General features: G+C 32.3%; 3 protein-coding genes across 4 annotated transcripts in view; 1 reads left to right on the top strand and 2 right to left on the bottom strand.

Annotated features, from left to right (window-relative positions):
* The window catches only part of LOC122710714, a 34567-nt gene extending 23180 nt beyond the window's left edge, over positions 1–11387 (top strand). The window contains exons 3-8 of one of the 2 annotated variants that reach the window (XM_043928747.1): positions 139–399; positions 6181–6383; positions 7217–7418; positions 7996–8223; positions 9204–9514; positions 9688–11387. In XM_043928747.1, the coding sequence (XP_043784682.1) occupies positions 151–399; positions 6181–6383; positions 7217–7418; positions 7996–8223; positions 9204–9514; positions 9688–10198 (1704 nt within the window). In that variant the 5' untranslated portion in view covers positions 139–150 and the 3' untranslated portion in view covers positions 10199–11387. The remainder of the gene's footprint in view (positions 1–138; positions 400–6180; positions 6384–7216; positions 7419–7995; positions 8224–9203; positions 9515–9687) is intronic. The other variant, XM_043928748.1, reaches the window with a different exon arrangement.
* A 136-nt stretch (positions 11388–11523) lies between these two features.
* LOC122710715 (clusterin-associated protein 1) lies at positions 11524–13984 on the bottom strand. The gene is made up of 6 exons (XM_043928750.1): positions 13780–13984; positions 13505–13701; positions 12944–13342; positions 12628–12866; positions 12372–12550; positions 11524–12263 (listed from the first exon to the last, which is right to left on the bottom strand). The coding sequence occupies exons 1-6, from the start codon at positions 13799–13801 to the stop codon at positions 11992–11994; spliced, it is 1308 nt and encodes a 435-aa protein (XP_043784685.1). The 5' UTR covers positions 13802–13984; the 3' UTR covers positions 11524–11991.
* Positions 13985–14047: 63 nt separating this feature from the next.
* LOC122710716 (peptidyl-tRNA hydrolase ICT1, mitochondrial) lies at positions 14048–15047 on the bottom strand. The gene is made up of 3 exons (XM_043928751.1): positions 14857–15047; positions 14506–14694; positions 14048–14442 (listed from the first exon to the last, which is right to left on the bottom strand). The coding sequence occupies exons 1-3, from the start codon at positions 15004–15006 to the stop codon at positions 14185–14187; spliced, it is 597 nt and encodes a 198-aa protein (XP_043784686.1). The 5' UTR covers positions 15007–15047; the 3' UTR covers positions 14048–14184.
* Between the last annotated feature and the right edge of the window lie 205 nt (positions 15048–15252).

The raw sequence follows: 15252 nt of genomic DNA, 5'->3' as shown, positions 1-15252 counted from the left end.
ACGGATATTCCTAATCTTACCTAACTTTATCCTCGCGAAATTTCAATCCGAATAACAAACGTAAACTCTCCACGCAAGATCCTCTAAAAGACCGATGTAATGTTTTTGACGAGCGTTTTTGTCTACCGTTTGGAACAGAAGCATCGGAGGATGGGTTCCCGAAGGAGCGGCGCAGGGGGGAGCCGGGGGAACGCTGGCGTTATGAAGGAAAGGGCCAACTTGTCGTTCATGCTCGTGGTCATGTTCTTCGGCGTGTTCGCCGTGATCGTCCTCACGGAGATATTCCTGATCGACGAGAGGCGTGGCATGGGCGTAGGTGGGAGCGGGGCCCTAGGAGGTCACAGGAGCGGGCATCGACTGCCGGCTGCGCCCGATCGGCCGGATTACGGGGAGATCGGAGTAAGTACGCAATTACAACCATCTGTATCCGTGCTTGATTAAACGCAACGCTCCCTACGAATTTCGCGACCTGCCGCGTTTAACCTGCCGTTCAAATTACGTCGAGAGAGAATTAGGATGGCTTCGAGTGTAGACGGGATCGTGTTTCGTTACCGATTATCGATATAATTGGTTCAGTCGTGTTCGTAACGTGGAAGGAAACATTTATTTTTACGCGCATTTTTGATTCTAGCGTAGCAAGATATATTTTTCACGATATATTAATCCGATTGTGACGGAGAGGGACAATAAAGTGTAGCGAATAACGATTTGTATGTAAAACTTATTAGTGTAGGTACAGAATCCAGAGTATCGATATTTTAACCAGAGTATCGATATAATATAAAAATTTTTTTATTTCTTCATAATATATTCTTCATAATATATGTAGTTTAATTATGATTTGTAACGATACAAATTTAATTTATAAATTTTATTCATTCAAATAGTTAAGATAATAATTATATATATATGTACGAATAAACTATAGACATACTATAAATATATTAATATGATTATCCTAACATAATTTATAATAAATTTATAATAAATAAGAACAATTTTTATGATTTTGAATATATCAAATTATAGCTCTTCTATTACTATGTAGTGTATGGTGTCAGGTTTGTCAACAAAGCGTCTAAAGTGGGGATAGGCGGTCCTAGCGATAGACGACCCCTCTTGTTTCTATACCCGCTCCGCGAGACTTCTTTTCAAGAGCGAACAGTACTGTTCGTGACATCTTTGGAGAGTGTTCGTTTATTAGAAATTTAATAAGTAGAAATAGCGAATCGAGTCCAAATTTTGATTTTTTCCTTCTGATTTTTCGGTTATTAAGAATGTGCAAGTGTGTTTTTGTCGGTTATATTAATATTGGTTTTTGTTCATCTGTGTATAATATATATTAGGTTATATATATGGATTCCCTAGTTGATTTATATGAGAAATAAAGTGAGACTGTTATTAATTAGTAAAACTAAGTTTCATATTTTCTCTATATCAACTTTCGTGTTTGTTTTTGCATTTATAGTGCGACAAGAAACGCAAATAAGATGATATATTGAGATAAAGTAGAACGAATTATAATAAATGCGAGTTTATTAGCTTAGATGTAGATACGGTAGAAACTCCGTAACCGTAATTTCATATGTCTCTCGAGAATACGAACATGTTATTTATACTGTGTAGTATAGAATTAAAAGATAGAAGAGAATTTTTTCATTTATATGCAGTCTGAACGTTACGTGTTATTATTCATAAATTATATGATTCTTGTCAAAAATCTTCGTAAATTAATCTCTAACCTGAGATTATACGAATATTTCCAAATTTGAAAGTTTATAAAAGTTTCTATCGTCAAATATTCGTTTATTTCTTCTTCTTTCTTATTCGCGATACACATTGTCATCGTTACTTCGAAACCAATATGATGAATTATCGAATTGAATACGAGCGATATTATCGAAAATTTGTTTAATAATTATTTAAAATTACTCTTCTCGTTGTTGAAAGTAAATTCTCGAAGTGATTTTCTCATGGCTAGAACTAGATTAACCGTGACGGAAATATACGTTTAACGAATTATTTACCAGCATTCGATGAACCAAATTCGTCGAATGTTTATTTCCGTTTTGTTAACAGGTTTAATCGTCGTTAGTCGCGGCCAAATATTGATCCGATCGAGAGGGTGGAGGGTGATATTCCCGGTGAAAGGAAAGAAAAAGCGGGAAAATAGGTTCGCTCTTATTTGGTTACCGACCCTGGTGACATAAACACCGTTTCAGACGATTCCTGTGCATACACACGCTATGTATATTCAATCGATACAGTATCTGGTAAATATCGGTGATTTTGGTATACAAAGTGGAGGGTGAAACGAGCGTTTTGTAAGCGTACAGTGAGTGTGAAAAGTATTCGTGAACGAATAATCGCGAATAAAATTAATTCCATAGAATTACAATTTATCATTCGATTATATACGATAATTATGAAAACATTTGCATCTATTCTTATCAGCTTTCATTTTTCTTTGTTATAAAATTCTTCAAAATCTTGTTACAAAGTATTAATAAATGAAACAAAATATTTGAATCCAATTAATTGATCCATCTATTTTTAATATTTATTATTAATTAATTATTATTATTATTAATTATAATCCAATAATTTCCACGTATTAATTCTAACATTTTAATCACGAATACAGGATGATCTTTGATGTCTTTTGTCACGACGATATATAGTTTTATGATTCGTTGAAGTCGTATCGATTAATTCAGAGAATAAAGATCGCGGTTAGCTTGATTTCGCAACTGGAACGATTGTTCATCGTAACAAGCGTGCACATCAAAATTATAATATATATACATCTGTATGTGTACATACATACATAGTGAGCCAACGTTTACAATACAATGTTTACAAATTCGAATATCCATTAATGTCGATGCATTCATAAGAATTCTGAAAAGAAAGAGCGTATGAAAAAAGATATCGGGACAGAGAAGGTTAAGAATAGGAAAAGAGAAAAGAGAGGAATAAAAGGTGGAGAGGAATAGAAATAGGAGGGAGAGCGAGTGGCGACATGGAAGAAGAGGAGGAGAAAAGAGAGAAATCGATGGGCCCGAAAGGATGGAAAAGTTTTCCGTCTCCACTTTTCTTCCGCTTTGTACGAACAAAGCGGCGACCGAGTATAAAGTTGAGCCGTTGCCATTAGTTCGAAAGTCTTTTACCAGTTCCCTCTTTTCCTTCCCTCGAACCCGTTTGAGGATTATCGACCTCTCCATAAGCGAGAGCTTCTTCTCCAAATGGAATATCTGGTATCGTCCCGGCCGAATATTTGTCGTCGGATATTCGTTACCTAAGAAAGAAGAGGAGAGATCGACAATTATTATCAATTACTTACGTAGAATTTTCGCTCGTGTTCCATATTCGATCGAAACTATTTCGTCATTACGTTCGAATCGATGATAAAGAAATTATTATAAACGGATAAGTTGTTTATTTCTGAGAAAATATTATATATATATATTGTAAACAATAACTACGTTATTATATACGTAAGATAATATAACACTAGATGAGAATTATTATTTGTATACAATTTTCAAAGAAATAGTAACTTGGTAATGACTTGGTAGTGATCGCGCATGCGCTATGTATACAAGGATCGAAAAAACGAGAAGAAAAGGAGGAAAAGAAGAGGAAAGTTCCGGTCGGTCAAGGAGAGAGAGTAACTCGGTTGTCACGGATTGCCAAAGGCCATCGAAACGTTTTAATTTCCCCGAGGGTAAAACCGCACGGACACCAAAGCGCGCGATTTTAGGTCATAATCCGCTCCCTTTTATTCGAGATGATTGCGAGAACTTTATAGCGGAGATTAAAATGGTTTCCGGACGGAGAGTTCACCTACGACCTCGTACGATCTTTTTCTCTTTGTCCTTTCGAGAGATCGAGAATCGAGGTGAAAGATCGAGTTGGTTAATTCCCCAGAAAATTAAAATTTATCCAATTTTTTTCCCCCTCCTTTATCGCTATTGTCGGTTTTCATTTTATCGACCGAGATTTCATCGGAATTATCGATTATATAAATTTATTAGAGCGGAAAAATGAATAGAAATGAAATTTATCCGTGTGAGTTTGACAAAGAAGGAGTTTTGAAGAAAAAAGTTTTTTTCTTCATTATTGCCTTACTTTTAATTTATTCCAATTATTTGAATAGAAGAAGGAATAAAAATGAAGAAATGATAGATGAAGTTAATACAAAGATAATTGGATAAAAAATATAATAAACACATGTATTTTAAAAACGTATATGCCTTATCATATAATTTATTCAATACAAATACTTTGCATATCGTTTATTATAGATTTAATCAGATCAGAAATCTGACGGTATTTACACAAATGTCACGAATTCTATAAAAAAAAACGAGATAAAAAATTTCAATTAAATAAAATTCTAGATAAATTTTCAGCAATTTTATACGCTACTGTAATATCTTCGATATCGTGAAAATTTATTAGTTTCTTCTATTATAAAATTTTATCAAAATCAAAATTTGTTTCTCTTTCGTTTTTAACGATAGAAATTTAGAAGGCGATAAGAAATTATTGTAATTTAAATTTAAAAAAAATTTCGAAATCGAAAGTTTCGAACGAGCATATTCGTTTCCACGAAGATTTCATTCTTCAAGATTTCATTTTCGCATCATTTTAGAATGGAAATCTTTTCGATTAAATCCTCCGTTTTCCTTCTCCCTTCCTCCTCCTTCTCCTCGACGAGTATCGTTTCTGCATCTCTCCAAAGTGGAGATCTAAAAAGCGACATCGGTTTTAGGGGCTAAATTGGTCTCGGATGATTTCCGAGATGGAAAAGTGGGTTCGCCCAGCGGGAAATAACTTTTATAGAAACGATATACACGCCACTCTGTTGGACCGTAATGTAAAAGCTCGTCGAGTAATAAATACTCGTTCTCGATCTTTCGTGTCATTTTTTCCACGATTCTCGAAGAATTTTAAAATCTTTTTAAAAACTGTATCGTTCGATCTCCCTTTCGGGACAATCTTGGTATTAATTTGAAGTAAAGTGGAAAAAATTGTGGCAATGATCGATTCATTGCAAATTTTCCGCTTCAAAATTAAAAAGTTAACTTTATTAATTTAACGTGGTTGATGTATATCGATCTCATAATGCGAGTTAGAAATAGTTCTAGCAAAGTAGAAAATGTTAAAATTTTCCAGAGTGTTTATTTTTAATCTCGAGTAAAAAAAGATTTTTTGTTTAATCGATTTAGAACTCGACGGATCGTTGTATCAGGGAATGAATTGTGAAATGATTTGATTAAAATAAAGAATATGTGTGCGGTAAGAAAGAATAAATTTAATCAAGGAAATAGGAATAAATTATATTATATAGACGTAGATCGTGTCTATATCTTTACTCTACTACACATTTAACTTGCTATTAAAAAGGTTTAAAAAGGGGAATAGAAAACATTCACGCATAAATGTACAAGATATGAATCACACATTTTACATAGTATATAAATTTAACACATTATTTTTCAAGAAACATATAATTTATCTTTCAATTCTATTAAAATTAAAGAAAAAACTTTGACCCAATTATATATTTGAAAAATCTTTTCAACTTATAAATTTTCGATTTAAATTACTGCACGAATTCATACATTTCGCGAGTTAAATTGATATATCCCACAATAAGTAATCATCCATTATTTAGAATTTTGTTTCATTCTCTTAGAGATTTCGACTGGAAACGTAATTTTAAAATGGAAGAGAAAGAAGTGCTAAACAGAAAGAAAGTGCTAAAGGGAAAGAGCAGAGCAGAGCGAAGTGGGGAGACATAAAGATAAGGAGGAGGAGGAGGGCAATAACGAGCTGTTGCTCGCTACCGACTCTTACTCACCTATTCTAACTTACGGTCAAATAACACACGGTTTTCCAGAAAAAGAATACAAAGGTCACCCATCAAAACAACTACGAGTGCTTCTTGTATTTTTCTTTCTTGTATCTAGTGATTTCCAATACCACCATATTTTCGAATACCTTAATTTTTAATTTCTTCTTTTCTTGCAATTTTAAAGTGCACAATGGGATGGGAACAAGATTAAAATTAAAATCAAAAGACCGATTAATTCGTATATCTCTGTTGATATAATAAGATTTGGATGGAATATATACGACGACTAAATAGTTTCCCATTATTGGCTTTCACAGGCTGAAGATTATATCGGATTGAAGGGCAGCTTCGACGATCATATCGGATTATTGATGCATGGGGACGACGGACAGAAGGCCGCGATACAACCGGACCCAAGAGGTTTACCGAGCTTACCACCCAACCTGGAGGCTCGCCTACCGCAACTCGATCAGAGCTTGAGGATCACGCACGCCGAATGGTTGCCGGTCACGAAGACCAGGTGCGTTATCACTCTTTTTCTCGAACATTTATTCCCGATAATAATTATTCCATCCCCTCTAATTTTTCTTTCTTTTATATATATATATATATACTATATATATTTGTTTGAAAATAAGATAAATTTCGAAAAAATTAATTATTTCGTTCGATAGATGTATTAGGTAGAAGAAAAAAAAAATATTTTCGCTTCTCTTCGAAAAGATCAATTGGAATTATTGGAATGCGTTAAAAACCTTGTTTCCAAGATAATCGGGTTTGTGAACGTTTGCCGAATAAATACCGTGGCGAAGAAAATGTTTACGTTTACGATTTTATTCCGTATATTTTATTTAACGTAGGTCAGTGTTGATTATTTTTATCCCGGCTGGAAATTCTCGAAATAATTCGATCGAAAAACGTAGCAAACGAAAATATTTTCATTATTCGTGTTTATTATAACGATAATATAATTTAAAAATTAAAGGAAAAAAAAATGATTACAAACGAGGATCATCATATTTTTAGGTCACTTTTTTTATACGTAGCTGAATTTCCTGTAAGATCTTTCTCGTTTGATGTATCTTATTACAATCTTATTATCTTATTACTTACAGTGAATCTAATTCTCGTGTGAAAAGGCTCGTGAGATTTTATTAAAAAATTTGTTGAAAGAGTTAGAGAAAAAATTAGGACAGGATATTATTTAAAAAAAAAAAATCACCTTTTCTCCTGATAAATTTCTCTTCCATCCTCCCGCTCGAACATTTTTATGTATATACATGTAAAACAACAGAGAGAAGCACGTGAAGAAAAATTTTAAAGAGATGGTGTTTCTTTTTTTCCAATTCTCAGATTCAAATTCTTTGTATACTCAGCGTACTTCGATGACAGGGTTGGTGGTACGGGAGCACCAACAGGTAAAAGTCAGGGCATGGTTCGAATAATAAGCGCAACAAAGACAAGAGGACCGGAGCGTGTTTGGTGTAGACTTTGGTATCGACCGGAGAACGGAGGGAACGTAACTACTTCCGTAACGGTAGCTGCTAAAGTGAAGGTGTGTGTTAAGGAACAGAAATAAGAAAAAAGAAAATAAAGAAACTTTCATAACGTTGCCTTAGAGAAAATAGCAATTACGAGAGAAAAAAAGAAAAGTTGAAAGATGAAAGAGAAAGACTGGAAAATATAATCTTTACGGAATTAAAGTAACATGTCAACTTTGCGTAATATTCATCTTCTTTATTATTTATGCCAATTAATAAAATAATATTTACGAAATGGAAAATAATCATTACAAAATTAAAGCATTCTAATGTATACTCTAATTGCAAAAAATATATTTGTTTATACGTTCCATTTTGATACAAAATTATATGAATTATAATATATAAATTTTCTATAAATTCCTTGTGATGATATTCTTTTTATCTTATTTTATCTCGAACAAGTTTTTGTCAACTACTTTCTCCCTGTAATATATCGTATATGAATTAAAGGCAATTCTTACTTGTAATTTCTATTTCCCTGGAAAAAAAAGCTTGTTGGAGAGATTCTAGGAAATGTCGATGTAGTTAGAACACGAGTTATAACACTCTGTACAACGAAAGTGACGGTTACATCGATCGTTTCGATAGGTGATCAGGGAAAATTGGAACTTGAAGTATAGTGCCTGCTTTGTGATTTGCCCGTTGCCGAAAGAATCGGCCACGATCGACAGAGTGCCGGAAACGGTGAGCGTGGTGGCCAGGCTGAAAGCATCGCCGACGAATCGCATTCTGGTTCAAAATCGGCCTGAAAATAGAGCGAAGAACAAAGAAATGTTGGCCGTTTGCGTGAAACCCCTGCATTACGATTACAACAGGGTATGTAATAGAATTTTTGTCAGAAATTCAATTTATTATTTAAGATACAAAATTTCCACATTCGAAAAGTAAAATAAATTTCGAAATAGATCGATCCTTCGAGCTTATTTACCAAAAATGTACGTATTCAGGGAATAAATATACGTAAAATAAATTTTCAGATAAATAAATAATTTTAGAATAATTTATTGATTATTAAAAATTTATGATTCGAAAAGTAATATAAATTTCGAAATAGATCGATCTTTCGAGCTTACTTACCAAAAACATACGAATTCAGGGAATAAATATACGTAAAATAAATTTTCAGATAAATAAATAATTTTATAATAATTTATTGATTATTAAAAATTTATGATTGAAAAAGTAAAATATAAATTTCGAAATAGATCGATCTTTCAAATTTACTTACCAAAAACATACGAATTCAAAGAATAAATATACGTAAAATAAATTTTCAAACGAATAAATAATTTTAAAATAATTTATTGATTATTAAAAATTTATAGATTCGAAAAGTAATATAAATTTCGAAATAGATCGATCTTTCGAACTTGCTTACCAAAAACATACGAATTCAGGAAATAAATATACGTAATAAATTTTTAGACGAATAAGATAATTTCAGAATAATTCATCGATTATTAAAAATTTATGATTCGAAAAGTAAAATATAAATTTCGAAATAGATCGATCTTTCGAATTTATTTACCAAAAACATGAATTCAGGAAATAAATATACGTAAAATAAATTTTCAGATGAATAAATAATTTTAAAATATTATTTTAATATAATAATTATAATTATAAAAATTCACCGATTATTAAAAATATATGATTCGAAAAGTAAAATATAAATTTCGAAATAGATCGATGTTTCGAACTTATACTATTACGTTGAAACGTAAAGAAAAGGAAAGGCACGATACTTCGAAGTGTACACGATGTAATAATGTATTAACGAATGAAAAATTTGATAGGTATTACAACTCATAGAGTTCATCGAGTTGCACAGACTGCTTGGCGCTAGCCACGTGACTTTATACAACGACACGGTCGGCAGTGAGGCCGGATGCGCTCTCAAGTATTACGAAGCTAAAGGTCTGGTGACCGTGTTACCTTGGCATCATTTGGACATGATCTCGCAGCGAGACATTCGCACGGAAGGATTGTTTGCTGCCCTCAACGATTGCCTTTATCGATCCATGTACAGATACGAATACGTGGCGCTGGTGGATCTCGACGAGTTCATTATACCCAGGCACAACGACACTATCATTGATCTAATCAGGTGAGAACTCCTTCTTTTCTTTCATATCGCTCATAAATCTTGAGACAATTATTCTATTCACTTCCTTAAATTTATGTAATACCAAAAACAAAATTATCTTTGTCTCAATTACATCAAATTCGATATTATTCAATGAATAATAACATAATTAACATAAAAAAAAAAAATTCCAGATGGATGAGCAGTCGCATAAACGCCAAAGCCACCGGATCGTATTCCTTTCAAAACGCGTTCTTCTATCTTCAATGGGCGGACGACCCGTTCGTGGTGACCAGTCGCACCCCCATAGAGGCCGGTTTGATCACGTTGAAGAAAACTAGGCGCAGAACGAAGCTACACCCCCACAAACAGCGGTCGAAATACGTTTGCAAGCCCCAGAACGTGGTCGAGGCTGGGAATCACTTTGTATGGGAGTTCATCCCAGGACACGGGACTCTGAATGTTCCATCGGACGCAGCGATTCTCCACCATTACAGGGTCTGCGAGTTTGGCGGCGATGATTGTATAAAGACTCAATCGGTAGTCGATAGAACGGCCTACAAATACAAGAATAGATTATCGGATAACGTTGGGAAAACCTGGTCCGATCTAAGCGGCGAGTGCTCGTTACCCAAATTGGAACCAATTCCGGGTATGACGCCACGGATAAAAGCGAGCCCCAAAGTGTTGAAGTCGGTCAGGTAGCGAAAGACCATTGTCGATACTCTTTGGGATATTGGTAATTTCACTGGTACACCGAAGGTAGCGAGAACATATTTCTACAACTACGGTGGCCCGTAGTTTTCCCACTAGGACGGCAATTGCCTCTCGAAGAGAGAATGTTGTTCCAATGGAGATTCGGGATTTGTATAGGGTGCCATCGTAATAAACGCGTTTTTTCTACCTTTTTGCGGTCCACACGCGCCTGATAAATCTCGTTTAGGAAACGCGGAGAGGAAAAAAAAAAAAAAATAAATAAAAATAAAAAAGAAAAAAAAAACTCGGTGCCTGTCTGTCTATCAACGAGCCAAATGTTTGGAGGTGCCGATGCGGCACTTTGTTGAGAATGTTTGCGACGCTAAGCTGAACGAAAAGCTGACGAATAATATAATATTTTTCTACGTGAGAAAGACTCACGATCGACCGGCAAAGATCCGAGGCGACGAACTTTCCCGGACGATCCTGTATCTCTTACGCTATGGTGCTTCTTTCACGATTTTATACGGTATTGTATTTATGTACGAGTTTTATTTTTCGTTCGAATCGAAGCCGAACTATAGGATGTGAGAAAAATATAAAATATAATATAAGGAAATATTGTGAAGAATATCGCGCGCAGGGCCTAACGTTTCCGGTCTACATCATCATCGGCTATAATGTGAAACGTCTGATATCGTTATCTTGTTGATCTCTACTCTTCCCCCCTCTCCCTCCCTCCCTCCCTCCCCTCTCTTTTATTTCACACCTATAAATCCGCACAACGTATAAAGAAAAACGTACGCATATCCATAGGATCAATAATTATAGTGGTAGTTTATGTATGTATAATATGTATCTAGAACATCTAGTATTTAATCCGATAGAGCGAAACGCGTAGAATGCGAAAATGTTTTTAAAATGCCGTTTACACGTAACCGATTTTTTATTCGATCGGTCGATTTACGATAGAACGAAGAACGTTTTCAATTCGAAGGAAAAAAAAAAAAAAAATAAATAATTGGGTTCACCTTTTATGGCGACTTATAACCGATAATAATAGATTGCGTTCCACGATTTTATTCGTTGTCGAACAAGTCTCAAGCGAATAGTTTTTAATCCCTGAAAGTGTTTTTTAAGAACGTTGTTATAATAATAATAATAATAATAATAATAAATAATAATAATAATAATAATAGTAGTTGCATTTCAAGATGAACGTAATTGTTACAACACAATGGTGGGAGTATTTATGGTCAGCTAGATAGTGGTTACAGATTTGAGCGTTATGACAATGAATATTGCAAACTGTTTCTATAATTTCTTTCGTAATGTCACATTTTTTACGCGCACATACATTTATGTATATATGTGTATACACGAAAGTGTACGTGTATTTACGTACACAGCATGTAGGATAGGTGATGAATACGTACATGTGATCGGTGCTAAGCCACAATCAACATGCCGCTCGGCCGTGTTGAGAGAATTAATAAATATTATACGACGACAATATGTATTTTGATTCCCTTGAAAATATATTTCGTAAATATATAAGTCTGGAATACATGTACAATTATACGAATAATTGAATTTCAAAAATTATTTAAAAACACGTATGTCGTACATATATACATATATATCTTAAGTATTTTTTACAAAATTATTCGATCACGAAGACTATAATATTAATTACTTTTTATTAATATCTATTTACAGTTATTGTAAAAACATGCGCATAGAGATCGATAATTACATGGGCGGTATATTTTGGAATTTTTGTAATTCTTTTTTGTAAATGTTTAAAAATCCTCATCCGAATGATCTAGCTTACTAACGGCTCGTTTTTCTTGTCCAACCTTTAAATCAAAATTCCTAATTTCTGGCTCTCCCACGACGGAATCTAAAATATCGTCATCGTCATCATCGTCAAGATCACCATCGATCAACAGATCACTGTCGCTATCTAGCGATCCACCACTGTCGTTCGATTCTTGTATAATTCCTTTCTGACGTCCAGACATACTTCCATAAATACGACGTTGCGATATTTGCATTCTCGATGCTCGACCAGCTATTGTGATGTTACAAATGATTAATTATTTTAAATCTAAGTTATGTATCATAGAAATCTTTTTTTTTTCAAAATATTAGAAAGAAAAATGTACTATTTTTTTTATACCTGATTTTAATCGACTGCTCGGTGTTACTTTTTCGGTATTTTGTTTTTCAATATTGGTAAGAGGAGGTGGAGGCTCTTGAAGATTAATAGGCAATATAGAATCGTTTCCTTCCATCATACTTTCGAAGTTGATATCTTCCGCTCTCATCTTTTCTAATTGTTTTCGCGTTGCTTCTTGCCTGTTACGAAATATTACATTATCTTGTTTGCATAGAATACACATATTAGCTTTTATAATTTATTTAATCGCAATTACCGCCTTTCAAATCTCTCTTGTTCCGTTTTAGCTGAATCTTCGTACAAATGTTCGAGATATGCCAGATAACGAAATTTTTGAATATAATCGTCGTATAAAATTCTTAATTCAACTTCAAGTTTCTCAAATTCTTCCATGAAAGCTGGGCGTACTTTTTTTAATGTTTGCAATCTCTTTTGATTTCTGTCGAGTTCTGCACGTCGCCTTTCAATCCTTGCATCCAAATTCTGTTCCGTGTCCTTAAATGAGAAATTGGAAAAATTATGTATCGAGAATCTAAAGTATTTTTAAGAATAAGATCGGAAAGTAATGATACCTTGACACTCTCGATTTGTTTCTTGGTTTCTTCAATTTCTTTACGTATATTTTCAATAACGCTTTTCAATGCCGTCTCGATTTCCGAGATATCAAATTGTCTAGCAACCTTTGAATTACGAATTTCTCTGAGATCAACTTCACGTCCTAACAAATCAAATAGTGATGCACCAGTTACGGTCAACTGACTAGCTAATTGTCTAGTTGACTTTAATTCGTTTATCTTATTGGAAATGTCGAAATTAACTGTATTAAAATTGTCATCGGACATTACATTATTAATATTACTGTTATTTTGCGCATCGTATAATAATGTGGCAACTTTTAATAATTCTTTTACGGCATAGCCATCGGCTTGGTATAATTTTTTCGTATTTAATTTTATATTTGTTTTTAAGGCCTATATTAAAATCGTTTGATAATAAATTTTAATGTAAAAATATAATTCGTTTAAAAATAAAATAAAAAGAAAATTAAAAAAAAAAAATGAATTAGATGTTTAAAGAAATATTTATTTTCATTAAACGTAGAAATAAATATAAAATTCAAGATTTTTTTTTACCATAAATTCAGCAACAGCGCGGATTAATGAGATACGCTCTTCTTCAGTGCTATGATCACTAGATATATCTGTATCTGGGTCAAATCTTTTAACCAACCAAACAAGAATTTCTGCAACTAATGGAAAATTCGGTAATCGAAAATTTCCAACAGAAATTAATCTGGGATAACCAAGAACTCGCATTATTTCCGTGAAATCTATCGAAGAACAAATACAATTATTATATTATATCATATATATTGTATTAAAATATTTATTAATTAAAATTTACTTACTTCTTAAGTCACGAAATGACATTTTTTATGCAAAAATAAAGTTAAATTAAATTGCAATGTTTTTCTTTAACTTTTCACGTTATGTTTTGATTTTCGTTTCGGACGTTGCCAAGGAAACGCATAGAATTGAATTAAATAAAGGATTTCTCATTGAAATTGTAATCAATTTTAATGAGAAATATTATATAGAATTATTAATTCTATATTTTTTTTATTATATAATTAAATTTTTCTTTAATCAACTAAAAAATTTAGAAAAAAGTTAAGTTTAAATAAAATTTTTAATTATTATAATTATTATATATCATGTACAATTATCGTTACAACATATCATATGTTAAACTTCATTTATTTAAAAGTTTATTATTCTATATGATATAATATAAGGATATAATATAAAGAAATTCAAAAATTCATAGGAGCTTTTTTAAATTCTTTCATCATAGAATGCTTTCGTTTTTCAAAAAGTCTTTTCCTTGCTGCTCTAAGATGTTGTTTCCTTTTTAATTCTAAAGTTTCTGGAGATGTTTCTGGTGGAGGTTTCGTCGCTTCCCATATCATATCTCTTAATTTTCGAAGAGCATCAGCTAAATTTAATTGTTGAGACCTTGTTAATTCTGACTTGATTATAAGATAACCCTCTTTAGATAATTTATCTTTATACTGTAACAATAATATTATTATGAATTCTTTTTTTCCATAAAATTAATTTTAAAAGTTACAAACCTGTTCCAATAGTTTGCTTTTAATCTCTTCTGATAACCATTTAGCGCTTTGTAAATGAAATCTTATATTCACTTTACTATTTGTACAATTTACATGTTGTCCTCCTGCACCACTACTACGGCTATAAGTAATATTAAGTTCTTTAATTGGTATATAGCCATTAAATTTAGCATTTGGATCCTCAGGAACCTGAAAATTTTATATAATTATATTATAAGATTTTTCATCAATGATTAATATAAATAATTTATTAAATAATTTATAAAATGATAATTTGGAAAAACAAATTCATATAAAGATTCATTGTAATGTAAATATATTCCAAATATATTGATATTACAATAAACTTACAAAGGTTGGTGTGAAGAGTTTTATACTATGTGTAGGGTATAATTTATCAAGAGAATAAGCACTTTTATAAGTGAAAACTTTTCCAAAAATAGAAAAATTATTATAAGGTATTTTAAAAATTTGAATCCATTGTTTAGTGGTAATATTCATTTTGTTATTTTTTTATTTTCAAAATCATAACATAACCTATATCGCGCGAGTAATAAACTTATCGTCTGAATATTGTCACTTATTTATTTTCGAGAATCGATTCTTACAAAGATTTATCAAGATATTTCGATATTTTAAATTCTTTTGCAAAAAAGAATAAACGATTTATGTTTTGATAAAATTATAATTAATTGTAATTTATCATGAAAAGTTATTAATTAATATTTAATATATATATATATATAT

The sequence above is a fragment of the Apis laboriosa genome, unplaced genomic scaffold (genome assembly GCF_014066325.1).
Source record: "Apis laboriosa isolate Shangri-la unplaced genomic scaffold, ASM1406632v1 scaffold14_cov150, whole genome shotgun sequence".
Lineage (NCBI taxonomy): Eukaryota > Metazoa > Arthropoda > Insecta > Hymenoptera > Apidae > Apis > Apis laboriosa.
This window is presented reverse-complemented; position numbering and strand designations above follow the sequence as displayed.

Excerpts from the sequence above, each read along its gene's own strand:
- LOC122710715 (XM_043928750.1), bottom strand. The coding sequence starts at position 13,801 with ATGTCATTTCGTGACTTAAGAA. Across the intron at positions 13,343-13,504 it reads GCGCTGTTGCTGAATTTATG|GCCTTAAAAACAAATATAAA; the intron begins GTAAAAAAAAAT and ends ATTTTAATATAG. Across the intron at positions 12,867-12,943 it reads AACAAATCGAGAGTGTCAAG|GACACGGAACAGAATTTGGA; the intron begins GTATCATTACTT and ends TTCTCATTTAAG.
- LOC122710716 (XM_043928751.1), bottom strand. The coding sequence starts at position 15,006 with ATGAATATTACCACTAAACAATGGATTCAAATTTTTAAAATACCTTAT. Across the intron at positions 14,695-14,856 it reads AACTCTTCACACCAACCTTT|GTTCCTGAGGATCCAAATGC; the intron begins GTAAGTTTATTG and ends TAAAATTTTCAG. Across the intron at positions 14,443-14,505 it reads AAAGCAAACTATTGGAACAG|TATAAAGATAAATTATCTAA; the intron begins GTTTGTAACTTT and ends TTATTGTTACAG.